This window comes from Anomaloglossus baeobatrachus, chromosome 10 (genome assembly GCF_048569485.1).
Source record: "Anomaloglossus baeobatrachus isolate aAnoBae1 chromosome 10, aAnoBae1.hap1, whole genome shotgun sequence".
NCBI classification, from domain to species: Eukaryota; Metazoa; Chordata; class Amphibia; order Anura; family Aromobatidae; genus Anomaloglossus; species Anomaloglossus baeobatrachus.
Window position 1 is genome coordinate 9,186,624 of NC_134362.1, and position 22,579 is coordinate 9,209,202.

The 22,579-nt window shown below is 45.1% G+C and overlaps 1 protein-coding gene across 1 annotated transcript in view; it reads left to right on the forward strand.

Moving 5' to 3' along the window:
* Positions 1–22,579, forward strand: part of LOC142255060 (vomeronasal type-2 receptor 26-like) — a 47,408-nt gene that overhangs the window by 4,905 nt on the left and 19,924 nt on the right. The window contains exons 2-3 of the mRNA XM_075326499.1: positions 3,843–3,973; positions 12,074–12,362. Of these exons, the coding sequence (XP_075182614.1) occupies positions 3,843–3,973; positions 12,074–12,362 (420 nt within the window). The remainder of the gene's footprint in view (positions 1–3,842; positions 3,974–12,073; positions 12,363–22,579) is intronic.

The window sequence follows — 22,579 nt, forward strand, 5'->3', positions numbered from 1 at the left end:
AAATTCATGGTGTCACGCCAATATTAGACATGGCCACCATGAATTTCTAGTACCGATAAAAAGAACCACAACACACAGAAAAAATATTTTTATTATAAATAAAACACAACACAATTAGTGACTCCATCTTTATTGAAATAAAGAACCCCCATCCGCAGTAATCCTGGGTCAAGAGTCCCGCGCCGTCCAATCCAGATCCAATATCATCTGATCGGTTTGCTGGAAGGCAAAGCGATCAGATGATGTGTCAGGTTCAAGGGCCTGAATCACATGACACAGCAGCTGATTGTATAAACGGCTTTTATACAATCAGTTGATGCATCAGTGGAAAAAAACCCAAAACAAACTACACACTTCAGCGCAGACTCTTGTCCAACAGCATCAACTGATAGTTTAGCCGGCTGGGCGGTAAAAAGCCGGCCACAACGCTCGACTTATAGTGTCAGCTGATTCCGTCAGGTGACTGCATCAGCTGATCATCGCCAGGTCTGAGAAAGAGAGAGAGAGAAAGGAGAGAAAAAGAGAGAGAGAGAGAAAAAAGAGAGAGAGAAAGAAGAGAGAGAGAAAGAGAGAAACAAGAGAGAGAAAAAGAGAGAAAGAAGAGAGAGAAAGCGAGGAAGAGAGAGTGAAGGAGAAAAAGAGAGAAAGAAGAGAAAGAGGAGAAAGAAGAGAAAGAGAAAAGGAAGAGAGAGTGAAGAGAAAGAAGAGAAAGGAGAGAAATAAAGAAGAGAGAGAAAGGAGAGAGAGAGAGAAAGGAGAGAGAGAAAGGAGAGAGAGAAAGGAGAGAGAGAAAGGAGAGAGAGAAAGGAGAGAAAGAAAGGAGAGAGAGAAAGGAGAGAAAGAAAGGAGAGAGAGAAAGGAGAGAGAGAGAGAAAGGAGAGAAAGAAAGGAGAGAGAGAAAGGAGAGAGAGAAAGAGAGAGAAAGAAAGGAGAGAGAGAAAGGAGAGAGAGAAAGAAAGGAGAGAGAGAAAGGAGAGAGAGAGAGAAAGGAGAGAGAAAGAGAGAGAAAGAAAGGAGAGAGAGAAAGGAGAGAGAGAGAAAGGAGAGAGAGAGAGAAAGGAGAGAGAGAAAGAAAGGAGAGAGAGAAAGGAGAGACAAAGAGAGAGAAAGGAGAGAGAGAGAGCGAGAGAGCTCACAGCTGATGTCCGGCTACTCCCCTCAGTGCATAATTAAATTATAATTATAAATTTATTATAAATATAAAAAAAAAATCTTTACCGGGAGTAGACCTAATGCTTCATAGGCGGGCGCTCTATCCTCTAGTCTACTGCCTCTAATGATAAAGATAGGCATATTTGGTAATCTTGACTTCTGCTTTGCTGACATCTCTGCTGACCGCGCGATTCACTGCATTGCTACGTGGAGCTGATAGAGCACTCGTGTTCTGTAGCAGAGCTGACAGTGTCGTGTGCATTATGTCGGACCTGGACGGGTATTGGAGGATTTTAATAAAATGGTGAAACGGTGTTTTTTTGTCTTTTATTCCAAATAAAGGATTTTTCGCGGTGTTTGTTTCTTTACTTTCACTTTAAGTTTAATCATGGACGGTATCTCGGGGAGATGCCTGGCATGATTAAACTCATCATTACCCCGATTGCCACCGCACCAGGGCAATTCGAGATGAGCCGGGTAGAGTCCCCCGGGACAGTCGCATCTAATGGATGCGGCTATTCCGGGTGGCTGCTGGGTGATATTGTTAGGGTGGTGGGCTTCCGATAACTTGGAGCTCTCCATCCTGACAATACCAGCCTCCAGCCGTGTGGCTTTATCCTGGCTGGTATCAAATATGGGGGGAACCGCTGTCACTCAGCTTGGGGACGTGTCTGACTGCAATCAATCATAGGCGCCGGTAGGCGGGGAAAGCACGGAATGACTAATGAAGCGGCACCCATTGTCTAAAGAGGAAAAGACACCGCAGATTTGTGACAGATGGGGAGCGAGACGCCCGTGATCGGTGAGTAGGAAAGGGAGAGGGATTGTGCTGGGGATGCAGGACGCATGCAGATAGCAACATGTGCACATAGCCTTACTGTGAAAAGCCACGTTTATGGTGATCGAACCGTTCTTGAACCTATGTCGAACTGTCGAGCTTTTAGCAAAAAGCTCGAGTTCGAGTTCAATCTCGAGCACCCCCCAAAATCACTCGAACATGAAATTGGCGAACCTCGAACATCGCTCAACTCTACTCGTAATGTCAGCGCTCGTCACTAAGTTCCATGGCCCCCGCATTCTCATGCAAACTGTCCCGTAAGCCCATGATGTCACCACTAGTCACAGTCTTGGGTCTGAGTTCAGACTTAGAATGGTGTTCCAAACGTTATTCCTTATAACAGAGAGAGATTGTAGAAATCGGGTTTCTAAAGCCGCGCCAATGATCACAACCAGGACATTAGATTATGTGACTTTATTGCAGCATCGGTCTACGCGTTTCATGAGCTCTGCTCACTTCCTCAGGACCATATAAAAGACACCATCATATCTGATGTCTTTGGGAGGAGATCTACAGCAAGATATATGGAAGTTGGAGTGCTCTGATGCCTGATACCAGAGCAGAGTCTCCTCTGCTCTGGTATCAGGCATCAGAGCACTCCAACTTCCATATATCTTGCTGTAGATCTCCTCCCAAAGACATCAGATATGATGGTGTCTTTTATATGGTCCTGAGGAAGTGAGCAGAGCTCATGAAACGCGTAGACCGATGCTGCAATAAAGTCACATAATCTGATGTCCTGGTTGTGATCATTGGCGCGGCTTTAGAAACCCGATTTCTACAATCTCTCTCTGTTATCAGCCGCTTGGGTTGCCGCTGCCAGGATCCACTGTTACATGCGAATATAGTAGTTGTGACTGTCACAACTACATATGGTGAGTAATATTGCTCCCCCTACCCGTGCCCTGTACCTATAAGGGTAAGACCCTATTGCGCTTAATTTCCACAGCTCCTGTTTGTAAACGTTATTCCTTATTTGGGCCGCCCACGAGACTTGATGTAAGAATGTGGCGTCATGGAAGTCAGTGAAAAGCGCTAACGTCAAGCACTGATGTCACGAGTTCAGCGGAGATCATCACAGCCGGTAATGATCTCAGCTAACCTCCTGATATCGGCGCTTGTCATCTCGCAGCTACTCGCACATTGCTGTGTGATTCACTGCGGGGGTGACCAGGGCAGTGCGACATACACTGAAGGGGCGCCAATAGTCTGAAGCCACACAGAACGTCTTCCATGTGGCTTCAGGGGATCCCAGAAACCATATGTGAGTCAGAAATGCATGCAGGCATCTTCTCCAGGCTCTCCCCATTCAGTTTCATCACTTTCCCATCCATTTCAGCCTTTTCCTCAGGCCCCCAGACTTCTCTATTAGGTCCAGCAGAAAATTACTTGCATTTCCCATTGACTTGCATTGTACTCGCTATTCGGAACAAATACACGGATATTACAAAGTACTCATTATGAGTATAGCGATTACGGATATTATGGTACTTGCTCATCTTTCTTCTGGTCCAATCCATCATTCTGCTCAGTATTTTTTATATTCCGCATCTACTTTTAAAAATGTGAAAAATATATTTACCACAGCAACATATGAGACCTGGGTGTAAATTTAGGAGACATTGTATGAGGACAGTGTATAAAACTGCAGACATTGCTGCTCGTCACCATGTTGCTGAACGCTCCACACCCCGGCTTCTTCCTCCTCTTAGTAGGATGTGTCCTCTTCTTCTTTCCATCAGTCTCTTCCATGTTGTCGACCTCTTTTCTCTTGAAATTGTTATTGTGTGAGTTATCTCTGTGTGTGGCTCCTTGTATGCCCACTAATCCCGCTCCAGCATGTCGTCTCCAGATTGAAGAATTGTTTGAGGACTATGAATATGTGCAGGACGGGGACGTGATGATCGGAGGAGTCACCACTGTCAACAGTCACTTGGCTTTTGTGACTGCAATACCAAGTGAGAGAATCCTGATGTGTCTCTTGTAAGTGCCTAATATTTCTTGTGAGGGTTTGCAATAGAACGTATCTTCCCTTGTATCATCATTTATTACTGTGAACCTGCCACAATGTGACTGTGATTTAGCAAGGGACAAGGGGCTCTGCTACTGTCCTTCACGCTATGGGACCCTAGGCTATCCCTGTCCTCAGGGTTACCTCTCATGGTGGAGATTTCTGAGTCCTGTGCCTGGTTATTCTCCTAAACAGAGCTAATCTGTTCCCTTTCCCCAGTTGAGGGAAAGGCAGGCTGGTGATGGAAACATAGATTTTGACAGACAGGGATAATAGAGGCTCAGTCACATTACACACTCTCAGGAACAAACAGTAAGAAGCTAACGTGAAAAGCAAGTGAAGCTAGGCAGCAACAAAAGGACAACAAGGATTAACACAACAACTGCTCGTAACAATAATGCACACAAGCACCAGTAAGTCTGGATAAATCCACCTCTCCAGGCCAGTGTAGAGAAGCTATAACTGGCATTAATGGAATAGTCCAGCCAGAAAATATAGGAGGGGAAAGAATGTGACTGGCTCTCCCATAGCTCTCCCATACTATGAAACGCTGCGGTATTTCAGAGAAAACATATGATTGACAGTTCTCTCATTCCCTATTTATTTCTGTAGTGGGAAAAAAAATTCAGTTTAGGAGAGCGGGGCTGGAAAAACATCAATTGGGATGAAGAGCTGTGTTTGCAATTTCTGATAAAAGTATAATTTTGCCGTTGTACGAGTCTGGTGACAATGCAAAGGCTGTATTCAGAATGCAGCTCTGGAGAGCCGAGTTCTCACGCTTCTTGTGCCCCAGTTTTGAGATTAATAAGTCTCTCATCTCTCCCTCCTCCAGCGATCAATAAGTCATCCCCTGTTGTATAGATAGGGAAAGACTTTAAATTGTGAATATTTCTAATATTATTATTATTATTATTAATAATAACAACAGTAAAAATAATAAGTGCTCAAAATAACGAGTGTTGATAATACAAACAATAATAAATAATAGGTAACAATAATAATAAGAACAATTATAATAATAAATGATAGTCATAATAATTTTTGGACAATGCCAGCATATTCCTCAGCACAGGGGTTTTTCATGGGAATTGTTTTTACTGTTGATTTAATGCAAGGAGCACAATTACATCAGTGAGATGTGAGAACCGATGTCAGGAATATTATGTGATTGGAAGATAAGTAAATGCTCTGAACATCGTCCCAGGAAACGTTGTGTAAAATAAACAGTGAAGGCTAATTCACACGACCATCTGTGCATTGCGGCCATATTATCTTTTCCACATTATTCTCCCTTTAATATTTATGTTTTTAGGATTTCACATATTTTTGTTGACGTCTCAAGGTGTAATACTTTTCACAGCTGAGTGTTTGGTGCAGTTATATCATTGCGGACAGCCCTGTAGGAGATAAATCGCAGAGACTCCAAAGACCATTTATCTAGAAGCTGCAAATTTTATTACATAATGCCGGGAACAACACACAAAGGTAGTGAAGAACGCGATGTCAGACAATGGCGCGGATTGTGGGAACCAGGTTTTTATGTTGAATGGAATTTTTAAATGTTTTTATTTTTGATCTTTTCATATGTATTTAAAAAAATATAAATCTTGCAATTCTCACAGTGGCCACCGGGGCTATTCTACCTCCTGCTAAAACCGGCTAGCCACAGGTACATGAGCAGGAGGCTGACCCAGGACCTTTGTTTAGCTTTGAGGCATCTAATTAGGGTGTACAGAGTTCATTGTAAAGGGAGGGGGAGAAGGAGACCTGTGACATCGCCTACTGTAAATGATGGATCAGGTTTTCTCAGCAGTTTACAAAAGTTATTATAATCCTGTCTGTGATGGTAATATACAGGAAGAATAGAAGGAAATAGACAATAGTGTACTTATAAAGGCAAAGGAGACCTTGATGGACATACCTAGGGGGAGAAGACCCTGGTTGACCTATCTAGTCAGAGAAGATCCGGGTGGACCTCTCTATGATGCACAAGATCCATCTTCCTACAGAGCGTTCGTCCATCAAGTCGCCATCGGACGACATTCAGCTGAAGGCCATTACAAAAATGAAATAAAAATAAGTCTAACAAAGCCTCAGTGTGAAAATTACAACACTTTAATTTTACATCTTCATACAGGACACAGCTGTGAAGAAACATTGCCAAGATTATTTTAAAAAATGATTGCATAAAAGCAATTTAAACTTTATTAAATTTAAACAATAGGTTATTTTCCGATGAATTCTAGAGATGAGAGAATCTTTTGAAATTCGAATTTGCAAACTTCATTTAAATTTATCTAAAAAATTTTTTATTTGCAAAACAAAAGTATTCCAACTGCCCTAACGTCAATATATATTATGGGTGTGTAGATGGCAACTGTTATACACTGTTGTGCTGTCACACACTGTCTGTACAGTTTCTTCAGTGATTTATGGCTTTCGTTCCATATCTCTACTGCTCAATAGTGATCTATGATATCCTCTGACTATCCAGATTAACCCTAAAAAAGACGCTGCAGTCACTGCCTCTGCGTTAAAACAGTCTATCATAGTCTCTCCTGATTGGTTGTGATTTACCTTGTAATCTGATTGCTGCAAGGCATTATGTGAAAACCTGATCAGGTACACTCAAGAGTCTATGTGAGCCTTCTCTAGCTGATGAATGAAAAAGCTGGGATGTGAGCATAATGCTGTGCATGGTCTGACACATGAAGGAATACTTCAAAGGGTTACTTAAAATTATTTCCTTTATTAGCAAATTTTTCAAACACTTTTTGGCTCTGGACCAGAGTCTTTGTCAGGTGTGTATACAATATAGGTGCTGAGTAGTGATGGCAGAACTGGAACTGTAAAGTTCGGGGTCTGTACCGAACACATAGTGTTTGTGCACACTGTTCCGAAAACAAGCTTTCTGGTAAGTTTGTGTTACAGTTCAGGTCCAGGGTTTACGCAAGTCCATTGACTCGATTGAACTTTGACTGTCACTATCAGTGTCAGCCTGCTTCTCGCTCTATAGAGACGCTTGTCTGTACAGAGCGATGAAGCAGAGCTGACATTGATCTCCCTGATGGCGGTGGCACGCTGGGTAATAAAGAAATTAATACCAGCTTTGTACTCTCAGCTGGTACTAAGCCCGAAATTCATAGAGTCACGTCAAATTAGACATGGCCTCCATGAATTGTTAGTAAACAGTAAAAAGAAAAGAAACACATAGAAACATTTTTTTATTAGAAATAAAACAAAAAAAAGTTCAGAGACTTCATCTTTATTATAGAAAAATCCTTTGACCGACGTAGTCCACAGGGAGAGCAATGTCAGCTCTGCTTCATCTCTCTATGCAGACAAGCGTCTCTACATAGAGAGAAGCAGGCTGACACTGATAGTGACAGTCAAAGTTCAATCGAGTCCATGGCTAAGCCATGGACTCGGGTGTACCCTGACATCACCGCGAACACAGCCAACAAAAGTCAAAGACTGCTGAGTGACTAACAGTGCAGTGAATACCGCCGGAAGTTAATGATAGGATCCGGAAGCAGAAGCGGCCGGGAGACAGCGGCTGAGCGGGTCTGCAGGAAGCGTCGCAAGACCAGTAAGTATAATGACAATGTTTATTATTAACTACAGTCATATGAAAAAGTTTGGGCACCCCTATTAATGTTAACCTTTTTTCTTTATAACAATTTGGGTTTTTGCAACAGCTATTTCAGTTTCTTATATCTAATAACTGATGGACTGAGTAATATTTCTGGATTGAAATGAGGTTTATTGTACTTACAGAAAATGTGCAATCCGCATATAAACAAAATTTGACCGGTGCAAAAGTATGGGCACCTCAACATAAAAGTGACATTAATATTTTGTAGATCCTCCTTTTGCAAAAATAACAGCCTCTAGTCGCCTTTCTGTAGCTTTTAATGAGTTCCTGGATCCTGGATGAAGGTATATTTGACCATTCCTGTTTACAAAACAATTCCAGTTCAGTTAAGTTTGATGGTCGCCGAGCACGGACAGCACGCTTCAAATCATCCCACAGATTTTCAATGATATTCAGGTCTGGGGACTGGGATGGCCATTCCAGAACATTGAAATTGTTCCTCTGCATGAATGCCTGAGTAGATTTGGAGCAGTGCTTTGGATCATTGTCTTGCTGAAATATCCATCCCCTGTGTAATTTCAACTTCGTCACTGATTCTTGCACATTATTGTCAAGAATCTGCTGATGCTGAATTGAATCCATGAGACCCTCAACTTTAACAAGATTCCTGGTGCCGGCATTGGCCACACAGCCCCAAAGCATGATAGAACCTCTACCAAATTTTACTGTGGGAAGCAAGTGCTTTTCTTGCCGTGTTTTTTTGCCTCCATGCATAACGCCTTTTTGTATGACCAAACAACTCAATCATTGTTTCATCAGTCCACAGGATCTTCTTCAAAAATGTAACCGGCTTGTCCAAATGTGCTTTTGCATACCTCAGGCGACTCTGTTTGTGGCGTGCTTGCAGAAACGGCTTCTTTCGCATCACTCTCCCATACAGCTTCTCCTTGTGCAACGTGCGCTGTATTGTTGACCAATGCACATTGACATCATCTGCAGCAAGATGATGCTGCAGGTCATTGGAGGTGGATTGTCCTTGACTGTTCTCACCATTCTTCTTCTCTGCCTTTCTGATATTTTTCTTGACCTGCCACTTCTGGGCTTAACAAGAACTGTACCTGTGTTCTTCCATTTCCTTACTATGTTCCTCACAGTGGAAACTGACAGTTTAAATCTCTGAGACAACTTTTTGTACCTTCCCCTGAACAACTATGCTGAATAATCTTTGTTTTCAGATCATTTGAGAGTTGTTTTGAGGAGCCCATGAGGCCACTCTTCATAGGAGATTCAAATAGGAGAACAACTTGCAAGTGGCCACCTTAAATACCTTTTCTCATGATTGGATCCACCTGCCTATGAAGTTCAAAGCTCAATGAGGTTACAAAACCAATTTAGTGCTTTAGTAAGTCAGTAAAAAGTAGTTAGGAGTGTTCAAATCAAGAAATTGATAAGGGTGCCCATTTTTTTTTTGCACCGGCCAAATTTTGTTTAAATGCAGATTGCACATTTTCTGTTAGTACAATAAACCTCATTTCAATCCAGAAATATTACTCAGTCCATCAGTTATTAGATATATGAAACTGAAATAGCTGCTGCAAAAACCCAAAGTGTTATAAAGAAAAAAGGTTAACATTAATAGGGGTGCCCAAACTTTTTCATATGACTGTATATTCTTTATTTTGCAGACCCCGCCCCATCCCATAACTGTAAAGTCCAAGCTCGGGGTTCAGATGCAAATTTGCGTTATCTCCGGACTCGAACGTTCCATAAAGGTGAGGCGAGGCTCCCGATCCCAAACATCGGGGGGTTCACCCATCACTAGTGCTGAGCGCAGTTTTCTGCCATTTTGGTGGTAAAATTTTAATTTTCAAACTTTGTAATATTACCATCTGCCATGTGCTGGTATCATTAGGTCACGGCATAGGCTTAATAATATAACAATATAAAAATGGCAATTTCGTAAATGGAGAAATAATGTTATATATAAAATTCATGGAAAAAAAGACAAAATCCATAGATAAAAATAATATACTCTTTTCCATGTTAGTAATGTTGGTTGTCGGTCTCTTCTGGAGAAACTTGATGATTATATAATCTCAACAGTGCGTCACCACAGCGTTTTCGCTGCCTGTATTATCTGGCGGATGCACGCTTACACATCATGTAGAAATGCTGCTAAAACCTGTGGCAAATCTCATAAATCAACTTACAAATTGTGCAAACTTGTTGGGTTCAGCAAATTTATAAAAATGATATCAGTAATGTGTGAACTCAGTCTAAGTCAGATGATGATAGTAATGTGTGAACCCGGTCCAAGTCAGATAATGTCAGTAATGTATAAACCCGGTCCAAGTCAGATAATGTCAGTAATGTATAAACCCGGTCCAAGTCAGATAATGTCAGTAATGTATAAACCCGGTCCAAATCAGATGATGTCAGTAATGTGTGAACCCGGTCCAAGTCAGATGATGTCAGTAATGTTTAAACCCGGTCCAAGTCAGATGATGTCAGTAATGTATAAACCCGGTCCAAGTCAGATGATGTCAGTAATGTATAAACCCGGTCCAAGTCAGATAATGTCAGTAATGTATAAACCCGGTCCAAATCAGATGATGTCAGTAATGTATAAACCCGGTCCAAGTCAGATGATGTCAGTAATGTATAAACCCGGTCCAAATCAGATGATGTCAGTAATGTGTGAACCCGGTCCAAGTCAGATGATGTCAGTAATGTTTAAACCCGGTCCAAGTCAGATGATGTCAGTAATGTATAAACCCGGTCCAAGTCAGATGATGTCAGTAATGTATAAACCCGGTCCAAGTCAGATGATGTCAGTAATGTATAAACCCGGTCCAAGTCAGATGATGTCAGTAATGTATAAACCCGGTCCAAGTCAGATGATGTCAGTAATGTATAAACCCGGTCCAAATCAGATGATGTCAGTAATGTATAAACCCGGTCCAAATCAGATGATGTCAGTAATGTGTGAACCCAGTACAAGTCAGATGATGTCAGTAATGTGTGAACCCGGTCCAAGTCAGATGATGTCAGTAATGTGTGAACCCGGTCCAAGTCAGATGATGTTAGTAATGTGTGAACCCGGTCTAAGTCAGATGATGTCAGTAATGTGTAAACCTGGTCCAAGTCAGATGATGTCAGTAATGTGTGAACTTGGTCCAAGTCAGATGATGTCAGTAATGTGCGAACCCGGTCCACGTCAGATGAAGTCAGTAATGTGTGAACCCAGTCCAATTCAGATGATGTCAGTAATGTGTGAACCCGGTCCAAGTCAGATGATGTTAGTAATGTGTGAACCCGATCCAAGTCAGATGATGTCAGTAATGTGTGAACCCGGTCCACGTCAGATGATGTTAGTAATGTGTGAACCCGGTCCAAGTCAGATGATGTAAGTAATGTGTGAACCCGGTCCAAGTCAGATGACGTCAGTAATTTGTGAACCCTGTCTAAGTCAGCTGATATCAGTAATGTGTGGACCCTGTCTAAAGGCCCATTTACACACAACGATATCACTAACGAGATATCGTCGGGGTCACGGTGTTGGTGACGCACATCCGGCCTCATTAGCGATGTCGTCGTGTGTGACACCTTTTTGCGATCAGTTAAGATCGCAAAAAGGTGTCAAATCATTCGTCGTGTACACATCGTTCATTTTCGAAAAATCGTTCCTCATTTGGAACGCAGGTTGTTTGTCGTTCATGCGGCAGCACACATCGCTATGTGTGACACCGCAGAAACGAGGAACAACATCGTACCTGCGGCCGCCGGCAATGAGGAAGAAAGGAGCTGGGCGGCATGTTCCGGCCGCTCATCTCCGCCCCTCCGCTTCTATTGGGCAGCCGCTTAGTGATGCCGCTGTGACGCTGAATGAACCTCCCCTTTAAAGGAGAGATTGTTCAGCGGCCACAGCGACGTCGGTGAACAGGTAATTGTGTGTGACGCTGCCGTAGCGATATTGTTCGCTATGGCAGCGATCACCCTGTGACGCGCCACCAATGTGGGCGGGTGCTATCGCTCGCGACATCGCTAGCGATGTCGCAGCGTGTAAAGCCTGCTTAAGTCAGATGATGTCAGTAATTTGTGAACCCAGTCTAAGTCAGATGACGTCAGTAATGTGTGAACCCGGTCCAAGTCAGATGATGTCAGTAATGTATGAACCTGGTCTAAGTCAGATGACGTCAGTAATGTGTGAACCCGGTCCAAGTCAGATGATGTCAGTAATGTGTGAACCCGGTCTAAGTCAGATGATGTCGGTAATAAGTCAACCCGGTCTAAGTCAGATGATGTCAGTAATGTGTGAACCCGGTCTAAGTCAGATGATGTCGGTAATAAGTCAACCCGGTCCAAGTCAGATGATGTCAGTAATGTGTGAACCCGGTCTAAGTCAGATGATGTCGGTAATAAGTCAACCCGGTCTAAGTCAGATGACATTAAGTAAATCAATGTCCTTATTTTTCAGTCCACCTCTTTATTACTACAAGAATCTCTTGGCTTTTTTCTATGCTGTTGATGAAATTAATAAAAATCCACATATTCTACCAAACCTGACTTTGGGATATCACATATATGACTCATGTGCGGATCCCAGGAAGGCGATAAAGAGCATTCTACATATCTTATCTGGACCCGGTAAAGTTGTCCCTAATTATTCCTGTACTAAGAAGAAGGTTGTTGGGTTTATTGGGGATCATTATTCAAGGACGACTTTACCTATAGCGCAACTCCTGGGGATATATCCGTACTCACAGGTCAGTCGTATTAATGCCACAAAATGTTCTTGGCAACTCTAGAAATCATGAAATAGACAATGAGCCATCAGCCCACCTGTTTGGTGCATGGCAAAATTATCCAACAGGATATGAAGTCCAAACCAAATTCACCAATCAAATCTTCATGAAATGCCTTTCTTTATTGAATCAAATTTAAAACCAAAGTTGGTGAACACACTGCCACAATAAAACCTATAGGGCAAGAGGTACCCACATGTGAGCCACTAGGAGACACGTTCCTGACATACATGGTCCTTTATCCAAGCTCATGCCCTGGTAGGCGTCTATTCCCTATTAGATCTTCTTTGCTACTGCTGGGGTTGACGTTACGAGTCCTGCATTGCCAAGCATTTCCTTTCCTGCCTCATCATATTTCTCTAATGTGTGGTTTGGCCACAGTCACTGCAAAGCCTTTCTAGCCAGACAGATCCTGGCTGCCCGCTATATTTCATAGTGTTGGACTGTACTGCTGCTGTCGAGTTGACAACAAGTTAAAACTTCATGTTCAAAACAGTGCTCCTGTGTTGTCTCCAGAAATAAGTGGATAATTTTTGGACGGCTTAATAAAAAGCCTTTGTAGTTGTCTAATCATTTTGTGAGCTAGCTTTTACTGTGTTCACTTGATTTCAAGGAGAACTCAGTGTTCTACTCAAATTGTTGCAGGGAATAAGAGTCAACTATGGGGGCAAAACTAATCAAAAACCAAAAGAACTGCTAATTGCTACTATTATTGATTGTTCCCATGGTCTGTAAGCTTATTTCTTACCCTGGGGCTAGTTCCCCTCGGCTTCTCCCTCCTCTGCTCTTTTTTGACAAGTCTCTCCCTAGATACACATAGTACAGATGGTTATTTTGATGTGACAAAAATAAGAGAAGAAATGGCTTGATAAAATCAAGTCAGAGTAGTCTCGATGCCGGGCGGTGATTGTTACTAGTAGAGATGAGCGAACCGTTCGCGGTTCGGCTCGAGGTCGGTTCGCCGAACGGAGGTCCCGTTCGAGTTCGGTTTGTCGAACGTTCGACGAACCGAACTCGAACTGCATAGGAAACAATGGCAGGCAATCACAAACACATAAAAACACCTAGAAAACACCCTCAAAGGTGTCCAAAACGTGATAAACAACTCACAACACAACACAAACACATGGGAAAGTGACAAGGACATATACTCATGCGAAAACAAAAGAGCTGGACAAGGAAAAAGAGGAGGAGACACAGATATGAGTATATGCAAGGAAACATCGATGCCATTACTGTGCAACTTGAGCCCTGCTCATTTTAGGCTTCCAATCTGGATAAATTGCCTGAGCTCGCCACGTACGCCTTGGAGATCTTGTCATGTCCCGCAGCCAGCGTTCTCTCGGAACCTGTCTTCAGTGCTGCTGGGGGTCTGCTGGCAGATAAGCACACGCGTCTGTCCACTGACAATATGGACATGGCTCTCAGAGGACTTTTCTTCCCCTGAGTCAGCCAGGGGAGGCGAAAGGCACGCGTATTTTTGAGAGTGCTTCATGCAAAGCATTTTTTCATTTTGAATAGGGGGGTCAAGTGATGCCAGTCAAGTGGGGTGTGTGTGGCCCAATTAGTGGCAACGAGGAAGACTGTGGTTGGAGTCCCCTTGCTGTGTTTCTAAAAGAACCAAGATGAACAAGTCATGGCTCTCAGAGGACTTTTCTTCCCCTGGGTCAGCCAGGGGACGGGAAAGGCACGCATATTTTTGAGAGTGCTTCATGCAAAGCATCTTTTTCAAAAGGGGGGTCAACTGATGCCAGTCAAGTGGGGTGTGTGTGGCCCAATTAGTGGCAACGAGGGAGACTGTGGTTGGAGTCCCCTCGCTGTGTTTCTAAAAGAACCAAGATGAACAAGTCATGGCTCTCAGAGGACTTTTCTTCCCCTGGGTCAGCCAGGGGACGGGAAAGGCACGCGTATTTTTGAGAGTGCTTCATGCAAAGCATCTTTTTCTTTTTCAAAAGGGGGGTCAACTGATGCCAGTCAAGTGGGGTGTGTGTGGCCCAATTAATGGAAACGAGGGAGACTGTGGTTGGGGTCCCCTCGCTGTGTTTTACATGATTTTCGAAGGGCATGACATACCTAAGAGGTTGAGTTTCATCATCTGCAACTTGTTGGCAACAGAAAGGCTGCCTTTACACCCTTTTGAGACCGAGGATTTTCGAGACCTTATGCCCATTACAGTGCCCCAAGAGCCGATGGCTAGTCGTCACTCCTTCTCCAAGAAAGGCGTGCCCGCGCTACCACAGTAGGTCGCACACAACCTCACCGATTCCTTGAGAAACTCTGTGTGTGACAGGGTGCATTTCACCACAGATACTTGGACCAGTAAGCATGGACAGGAGAGTTACATGTTGCTGACTGGGCACTGGGTAACTATGGTGAGAGATGGAGAAGGGTTTGCTGTACAAGTCTTTCTGTCCCCACGACTTGTGTGTCAATCCTTCCTCTGTATGTACAAGTTCCTCCACTGCTTCTGCCTCCTTAACCTAGTGTGGGTCCTCCACCTCGGCCCAAACCCTGTGTGGTCAGGCCACCCTTCCTTGTAACTGCGCACAAGGAATCCCACACACCTCCTTACTATGCTGGCAGCAGAGCTCAAGGCCATCAGGCGGTCAAATGTTTACTTTGAAATGTAGGGGAAATGTGAGACACCGCTGAGGAGTTGTGGACGGTTAGCTCTGGAGAGTGAGACCGAGTTTCATCAATGGTTGTCTACACTCAACCAGCAGTCAGGGAAGGTCGGGTGCGACAATGATGCAAACCAGTCTGCGACCCTTCTTCAGGGCAATGTCACACACGTGCCTTGTATGGCTCACGTGTTGAACCTGATTGTCCAGCAATTTTTAAAACACGATCCCGGCCTACATGGCCTTCTGCAGAGGGCACGGTGTAACGCCTGCCTGGATCGACACACTCAGATGGGCTGTAAAGGATAGGCTAGAGGCAAGCCACTCACCAAGCTGGACACCCAGAACCCTGAAACCCTTTAACCCCTATACAGTGATTTGGAATTACACAGGGCCCAAGTTGATCAATACCTGTGGAAGGCTGCAGTTCCAGAGAATAGTAGTCATGCAGGGTCAAAAACATTAATTGAGGAAGAGGAACAGAATGGGACGGCCAGGACTTAATCAGAAAACAAGCAGAGGTGAAATGCGGATCGGCCAACGAGGTACATAAACAGCAAGCAGGAAAAGTAGTCAGGTAACAAGCACACAAACTCATAAAACTGAACTGGGGGTAAAAGTAACCAGAGGTTCATAGCTATGTCTGGCAGTGGTCTGCAGACAGGAGGGGCCTAAAAAAGGGTGTGGTGTCTTCCCATTGGTTGTAGCTGAATGATGGTACTTCATCTGTGAGATACCCACCACCTACATTCAGCCTGTGGTTCTGTATCTGTCAAGGTAACACAACCCAGTGGGTGAGCATAACCTGCGTCCACCTGCGCCGCAGGCATCGACTCCTTTCCCATCATCAGCACTATGCACGAAAGGAACACGTTGTCACCTGGCGACCGGAGTACAAATTGATTGAGTGGACTACGGTGGTGACTTAACAGCCGTGTGCGGCAATGATGCAAACCTGTCTGCGGCCCTTCGTCAGGGCAATGTGACACACGGGCCTTGTATGGCTCACGTGTTGAATCTGATTCTCCAGCAATTTTTAAAATACCATCCCGGCCTACATGGCCTTGTGCAGCGGGCACGCTGCTATGTGCTCACTTTCATCGTTCGCACACAGCAGCTCAACAACTTTCATCGCTCTTGAAGTCTTGTGGTCTGGCGGTTAAACGCCGGAAATACGATGTTCCGACACGCAGGAATTGGAATCTGCACATGTTGCATCGTGTGTGGCAGCACCGCAGAGCCCTGCTGAAATACGGTATGACGTATACCCTGGGCTAACTAGATCCAGAGGTGGTGCAGATCACGCTGCTGGAGTGGTGTCAGATCAAGGACCTATGCACCCTTCTACACAGTTTACAAATGTCGACGAAGATGTTTAGCACTGGCGATGCTATTCTCAGCGTGACAATTCTGGTCATCTACATGATGGAGCACACTGTAAGCATTATTCGGAGTCAGGTGTTGGGACAAGAGGAAGGGGAGGAAGTACAGGAGGAGTCATATGCAGAAGGGATAACAAGATCTACAAGGTCCATACGTTGAGCGGCACCTAGGCGGCAGTCATGGTGAGGGAGAGGGATTAACAAGGGCGCATAGTATCAGCAAAAAGTGTTGAGGAAGGTGCAGGAGCCCATGAAGAAATGGAGGACGAACTTGCGATGGGCATGGAAGACTCAGCAGATGAGTGGAAGCTTGCTCACATTTCGGTTGTGCGAGGTTGGGGGGAGAGGGCAGAGGAAGGAGGCACGATTCTAACCTCTCTGCCACCAACACACCAAGGACTTGGTCCTCCTGGATGCACAAGACACATGAGCGCCTTCTTGCTGCACTACCTACAACATGACCTTCGGATTGTACGAATTCGAAGTAATGCTAACTACTGGGTTGCCACACTGTTAGATCCCCGGTACAAGACAAAATTTGGTGAAATAATTCCTGCCATAGAAAGGGACGCACGTATACAGGAGTATCTGCAGAAGGTGGTACGGATTCTTAGATCTGCTTTTATCAGTAAACACCAGTGCTGCACAGAGTGAATCTCAACGCTTTGTCATGGATAGGAGGAAATGGTCTTTTACTTGTCCACATCTGAGGGACCGAGGGCTGGCTGCTGTGCTGAGACGGCGTTGACTACGGTGTCCCTGCAGAGTTGCACTTTTGGTCATATACCAAATGAGTTGAAAAAGGACAGATGCTGGTGGAAAGGGGAACAGGTGTGTTGGAAAGGGGAAAAAAGTTTTTGTCCGTGGGTTTGTTGGTTAAGCAAAAGTAACATTTGATGAAGAAACACCATCTGTTACGGTGGGACTGGCAGATTTGGATAAGGTGGTATATACTATGTTACCGCTATATAACGAAAATTAATAAGAAAAGAAAGAGAAAGGTATATATCCCCATCAGCAGTCAGTGTCCACCGTGCTCCCAGATGGAAAAGGAGAGGTTGGCAACTGGAAGGTTAGGTGGAGGATACAGAGCTGTGTGGCTATGAAACTAATAGTAGCCTGAACCGAGTTAGACGCCACTCGGATCTGGAGACTGGGAGCCTTTGTTAGCGTCACAGGGTCCACACGCCCACCCAGCCCAGGAACTCCCTGTTAACATCACAGGGGCCATTCAGTACGCTGACCGTGTGCATTGGGGTCACACCTGTGGACAGCAGGCGCATCAGCAGCAGCAGGCCTGTTAATGCCACTGGGCTGCACAAGCAGGACTTGTAAGACAGCAGCTGGTCTTAACCGTTCTGCGTTACCAACTGTGGTGGCGGCTTGCATCGACGCCCTATCCCTGCCTACCTCTGGCCTAAAGCTGCAATGGGTTCAACACATGGAGGTGTGCTCTTTCGGAGCATAATAGAAGACTGCGCACCTCCTTGTTGGCTCCAGCCCGTTTTATAACCTGGGTCCGCCCCAAACCAGGGTGGACCACAATGCACCTCCTGGACACAAAAGCAGAGTGACACGTCATGAGTGGCATAACTAGCGTCCTATTTGGAACCGCAACTTCAATGATGACCTCATGGCTGTCATGACCCAAACACCTCACCAGTCATCGTCTGACCATCCATAATGAGGTGACAAGTCATAGGGGCGGGCCTCTGCAAGCCATTTGGGAGTGGCCTAGCCACATCGTCAGGACACCTGATGCCCTGTGGTCTATATGGGCCCCCCCACATCAGGGGCAGGGCCAAAGAGTTCATTACCGGACCTAGTCTCTGATGCAGTAAGTGCCTGAGCATGCTCAGTAGCATGAAATACAGTCTCTGAAAAAAGACTATCAGCTTTAGCATGGTGTCTAGGCACAAAACAGGACTTAGACCCGGCACGGAATGCAAGTACCTGTGCAAAGAGGGTTTTCACACTAAGTGTGGGAGCATGCGCTGTAGCCCGAAATGAAGACTTAGCCTCAGGACTGGCACAGTCAGGCTGAGCATACTCACTAGGCGAAACACTGGAGTTAGGCTGCGGCTGGGGTAAATCGGCACACGCATGCGCACTAGCTGCCTCTCCACACTTAGACGTGGAGGAGAAATTGCTCTTTGGGTGTGGACTTGGAGATGCTGTCTATGAACAGAAGGAAAAGCTAAAGGAAGCCTGACTTTCTATGCCTCCGAATTATCAAATGCAGCAAGGAATTCCCTGAGTTTGCTATAACATTAGTGTAGCAAAATGTGCATGAGGGTGTCATGCAGAGGTGCTGCACATAGATTTGCACCAGTGGGACACTAATGAAATACAACATCCAGTTCTATGATGCCACTAAATGGCAGTATTTTTTGCTATCATTATAGCTTATTAAAAACAGAGCAGGAGGGTGTCCTGCACAGGTGCTAGAAATAGCTTGGCACCTGTGGGGCACAAATGGAGTACAACAGCCACTTCTTGTATGCCACTAAGTTGCAGCAGTTTTTGCTAGTATAATGGCTTAGTTATAATGAGTTTGAGTGTGCAATGCAGGCAGACGTGCTGCAAATATCTTTGCACTAGTGTGACTATAGCAAAGTCCAACAGCCACGTTTAGGATGCCACTAAGTTCACTCAGTGTTTGCTAGTATAATGGCTTAGTAACAATGAGTTTGAGTGTGCAATGCAGGTAGAGGTGCTGCAAATATCTTTGCACTAGTGGGACAATACAGAAGTCCAATAGCCACGTTTAGGATGCCACTAAGTTCACTCAGTGTTTGCTAGTATAATGGCTTAGTAACAATGAGTTGGAGTGTGCAAAGGGCAGGAGGGTACAGTGTCAGGATTGTGGGTCTGGGTAGAGGAAAGGAAGCCTGCCTTTCTATTCCCTCCTAATGGGGAAATGCAGCGAGGAAATCCCTGACCTTAGCTACACAGACGCTGTCATCTTGTGTAGCTGTTAAACTCTGTTTTCAGGACCTGTCACCTATGGCTCTGACCCTGCCGGTATTAGCCCTTAAAAGGACTGATAGAAAGTGCTATCCCTATGCTGTCCAGCGCTGTGTATGGAGCGCATACAGCAGTATCGGCGATAGGAGCTGCGCCAGTGATGTCTGACACCAAGGACGCAGAAGGCAGATAATGGCGTGCTGGAGGAAAATGTCCGTTTTTATAATGCAGGGACATGTGACATGGACATCCTATCACACATGCCGTTGCTTCTCTGGCTAAAAGTCCACTTAGCTGTGTGTGTGTCTGGGATTGGCTGACATAATGGCCCTCCCCACTACACGCGCGCGCTTAGGGAAGGAAGACCAGGAAAAAAAAAAAAATGGCGGTCACCATTATCCAAACAGCAGTGATCTGAACGCGCTGTTCCCGCACACTATACACTGAAATGTCATAATAGTGTGAGTCACAGAGTGACTTACACTATTACAGCGGAAAGCCAGCTAGGAATTAGCTGGGTGTTTTGCTGCTAGAACCGTTCTCGAACGTATCTAGAACTATCGAGCTTTTGCAAAAAAGCTCGAGTTCTAGTTCGATCTAGAACAGCCCCCAAAATCACTCGAGCCGCGAACTGGAGAACCTCGAACCGCGAACCGCGCTCAACTCTAGTTACTAGTGAGAACTGCCTTCTGTTAAAGTAAAAGACAATGTTCCTGTATTACTGCAACTACCAAGCTCCATGCCAATACGTTGCACAGCTGCCAAGTTTTATGCAACCTATTCATGTAACCCCAAGCTTGCACAGCTTTCTTGTAGGTTTCCAACCACTAAGCTCATTGCCTCAGTTGACCCTTAATTGCTTATTAGAGCTGGTCGAACTCACAAAAAAACGTTACTGTCGGGTCCCTGCTAAATTTAAAAAAAAACCTGGATCCGCTCCGAAATCCGGTACCAATATAAGTCTATGGTGACCAGAATCCAGAGATTAAAAACGTTGGTGGAAGGATATGGGGTTAGGAGCACGTGTGGTGTACTCACCGAGGCTGTGTCATGGCGGCAAACTGCTTTTGGGTTACGCTTTCCCTTCCGACAATAAACCCTTATTGAATATCACTATTTAGCCCGCTTGCCGGCGCGTGTAATTGGTTGCTGTCACGAACAGGGGGGTAGGAAGCGGAAGCTACAGCCCCCCTTTCCACCACCCTGCCGACAGACAGAGCACGTGACGCGCTCTCTAGCGCCCCTCTTATAGTCAGGCCAATTGTGGAATTGCCCTGCAATAAGCAAGGAGGCCGCTATTCTACTATGCCGATGATTGAAGCACTCCCGGTGAGAGTAAGGTATATATTCCCCTGACCTCAGCGGATGGAATATATATAAACCTCCCCAAATCTCACTGGCCGCCCCACAATGATCCTTGGCATAAACTCGCTGCCACCAACCGATTACGGTAACTATTGCGCCAAGCACATAGACGTGGAGTTCAGGATCGAGATAACAGAACAGCCCAAGATTAATTTATATTTTAATCGGCCTAAGCCACACTAGAAACTACAATATATACAATATGAGATTTACAGAATATACATATATAAGTCAAAGTACATTTACAAATAAAGCATGGTTTACAAACAGGCATACAGTTCAAGCAGCTACCTTATGCATCTGGCCACAGGGGGGCGCTGTTTAACCAGGGTTCCAGGGACTTTCTCACATGTGTTTTCAGACACAGACCCCTGAGCAAAGACGAGCTAAAAATGGCTGCACTGAGGTTATCAACTGGCTACAATTCATGCACCCTTCACTTTTGGTGACCTCACAGGGTAGTACTGCCCCACCCCCTGCCTTGAGTCAAAAAAATATCCAAAGTGAATATTATCCGCAACTCCGGACTGGGAGGTCCGATTGGGACGCTTCTGGTGTCATCAGATCCGTCTGGGTCCCCTCTGCATATCGAGTCCAAGCACGACTCATCTACCAGACTCCTACTCGCTGTTCTCTGTATCTCGCCACCCCAGGACGCGACAAAGAATTCGATGGTTTGCAGAGATGCGGCTCGCAGTCCTGATTCTAACAATGTAGGGGGTGAATGGCTTAGATGCACGGTAATATCATAACTGTGTATGATATTACGGAGCCAGGAATATGCACTCCTCCTGGGATTAGCTTCCTAGATGTCTCTTGAAGCCTCCTTTGTTTTGCTAAGTTCCTGTCTGTCCACTCTCTTTGATGAATGGACACAACCCCCCAGGGGGTCTTCCTCTCCCTTTGTATTCTCAGGCCTAACAGCTCAGCTAATTTCCATATCATAGGGGATTGCCTTCTGCTCCACAGACAATTTCCTCACGTTCATTAGCATACTGATTGAAGCCTCCTTAGACCTTACTACCTTGACAAGATGGCGGCTATAGGAATATGGCTTCATTGCCCAGAATATATCCCTATGTCCTCACAGTTGCAGTTAGACAAGCACACACCCTGAGTGGCAGCATGTCTGCTGACTGCAACCAATCACAGGCGCCAGGATGGCCGGTAGGTGGGGAAAGCAATGCAAGTGTCTGCGGGTCAGTAAGGTGGTATAAAAATAAATTAATAAATAAAACAATCAGTGCACGGTCCTCATATTCCGATACCAGCATAGATAAAGCCCACGGTTGCAATCCCCAGCTGTTGGGCTTTATCTGTGCTGTGTATCAAAATAAACCCAGAGTCACACGTGCAAGAGACTCGCATCACATCACCCAGCACGACCTGCCACTCTCCAAACATGAGCATGCATGTACATAGAAACACATCCAACCGACCTGCTCCAATCAGAATAGTGTGCGGCTGTGTCGGGTGATGCGATGTGAGACCCATGCGAGTCTAGCATGACATCACCCAGCATGGCCTGCCGCTCTCCGAACATGAGCATGCATGTACATAGAAACATATCTGGCCAACCCGCTCCAATCAGAAGAATATGCGGCTATGATGGGTGATGCGATGTGAGAATCATGTGAGTCTGGTATAATATCACCCAGCATGACCTGCCACTCTCCGAACATGAATATGATTGTGCATGTACATTGAAATACATCCGGCTTACCAGCTCCTGTCGGAAGAGTGTGCGGCTGTGTCAGGTGATGCAGTGCGAGACCCATGCGAGTCTGGCATGAAATCACCTGGCATGGCCTGCCGCTCTCTGAACATGAGCATGCATGTACAT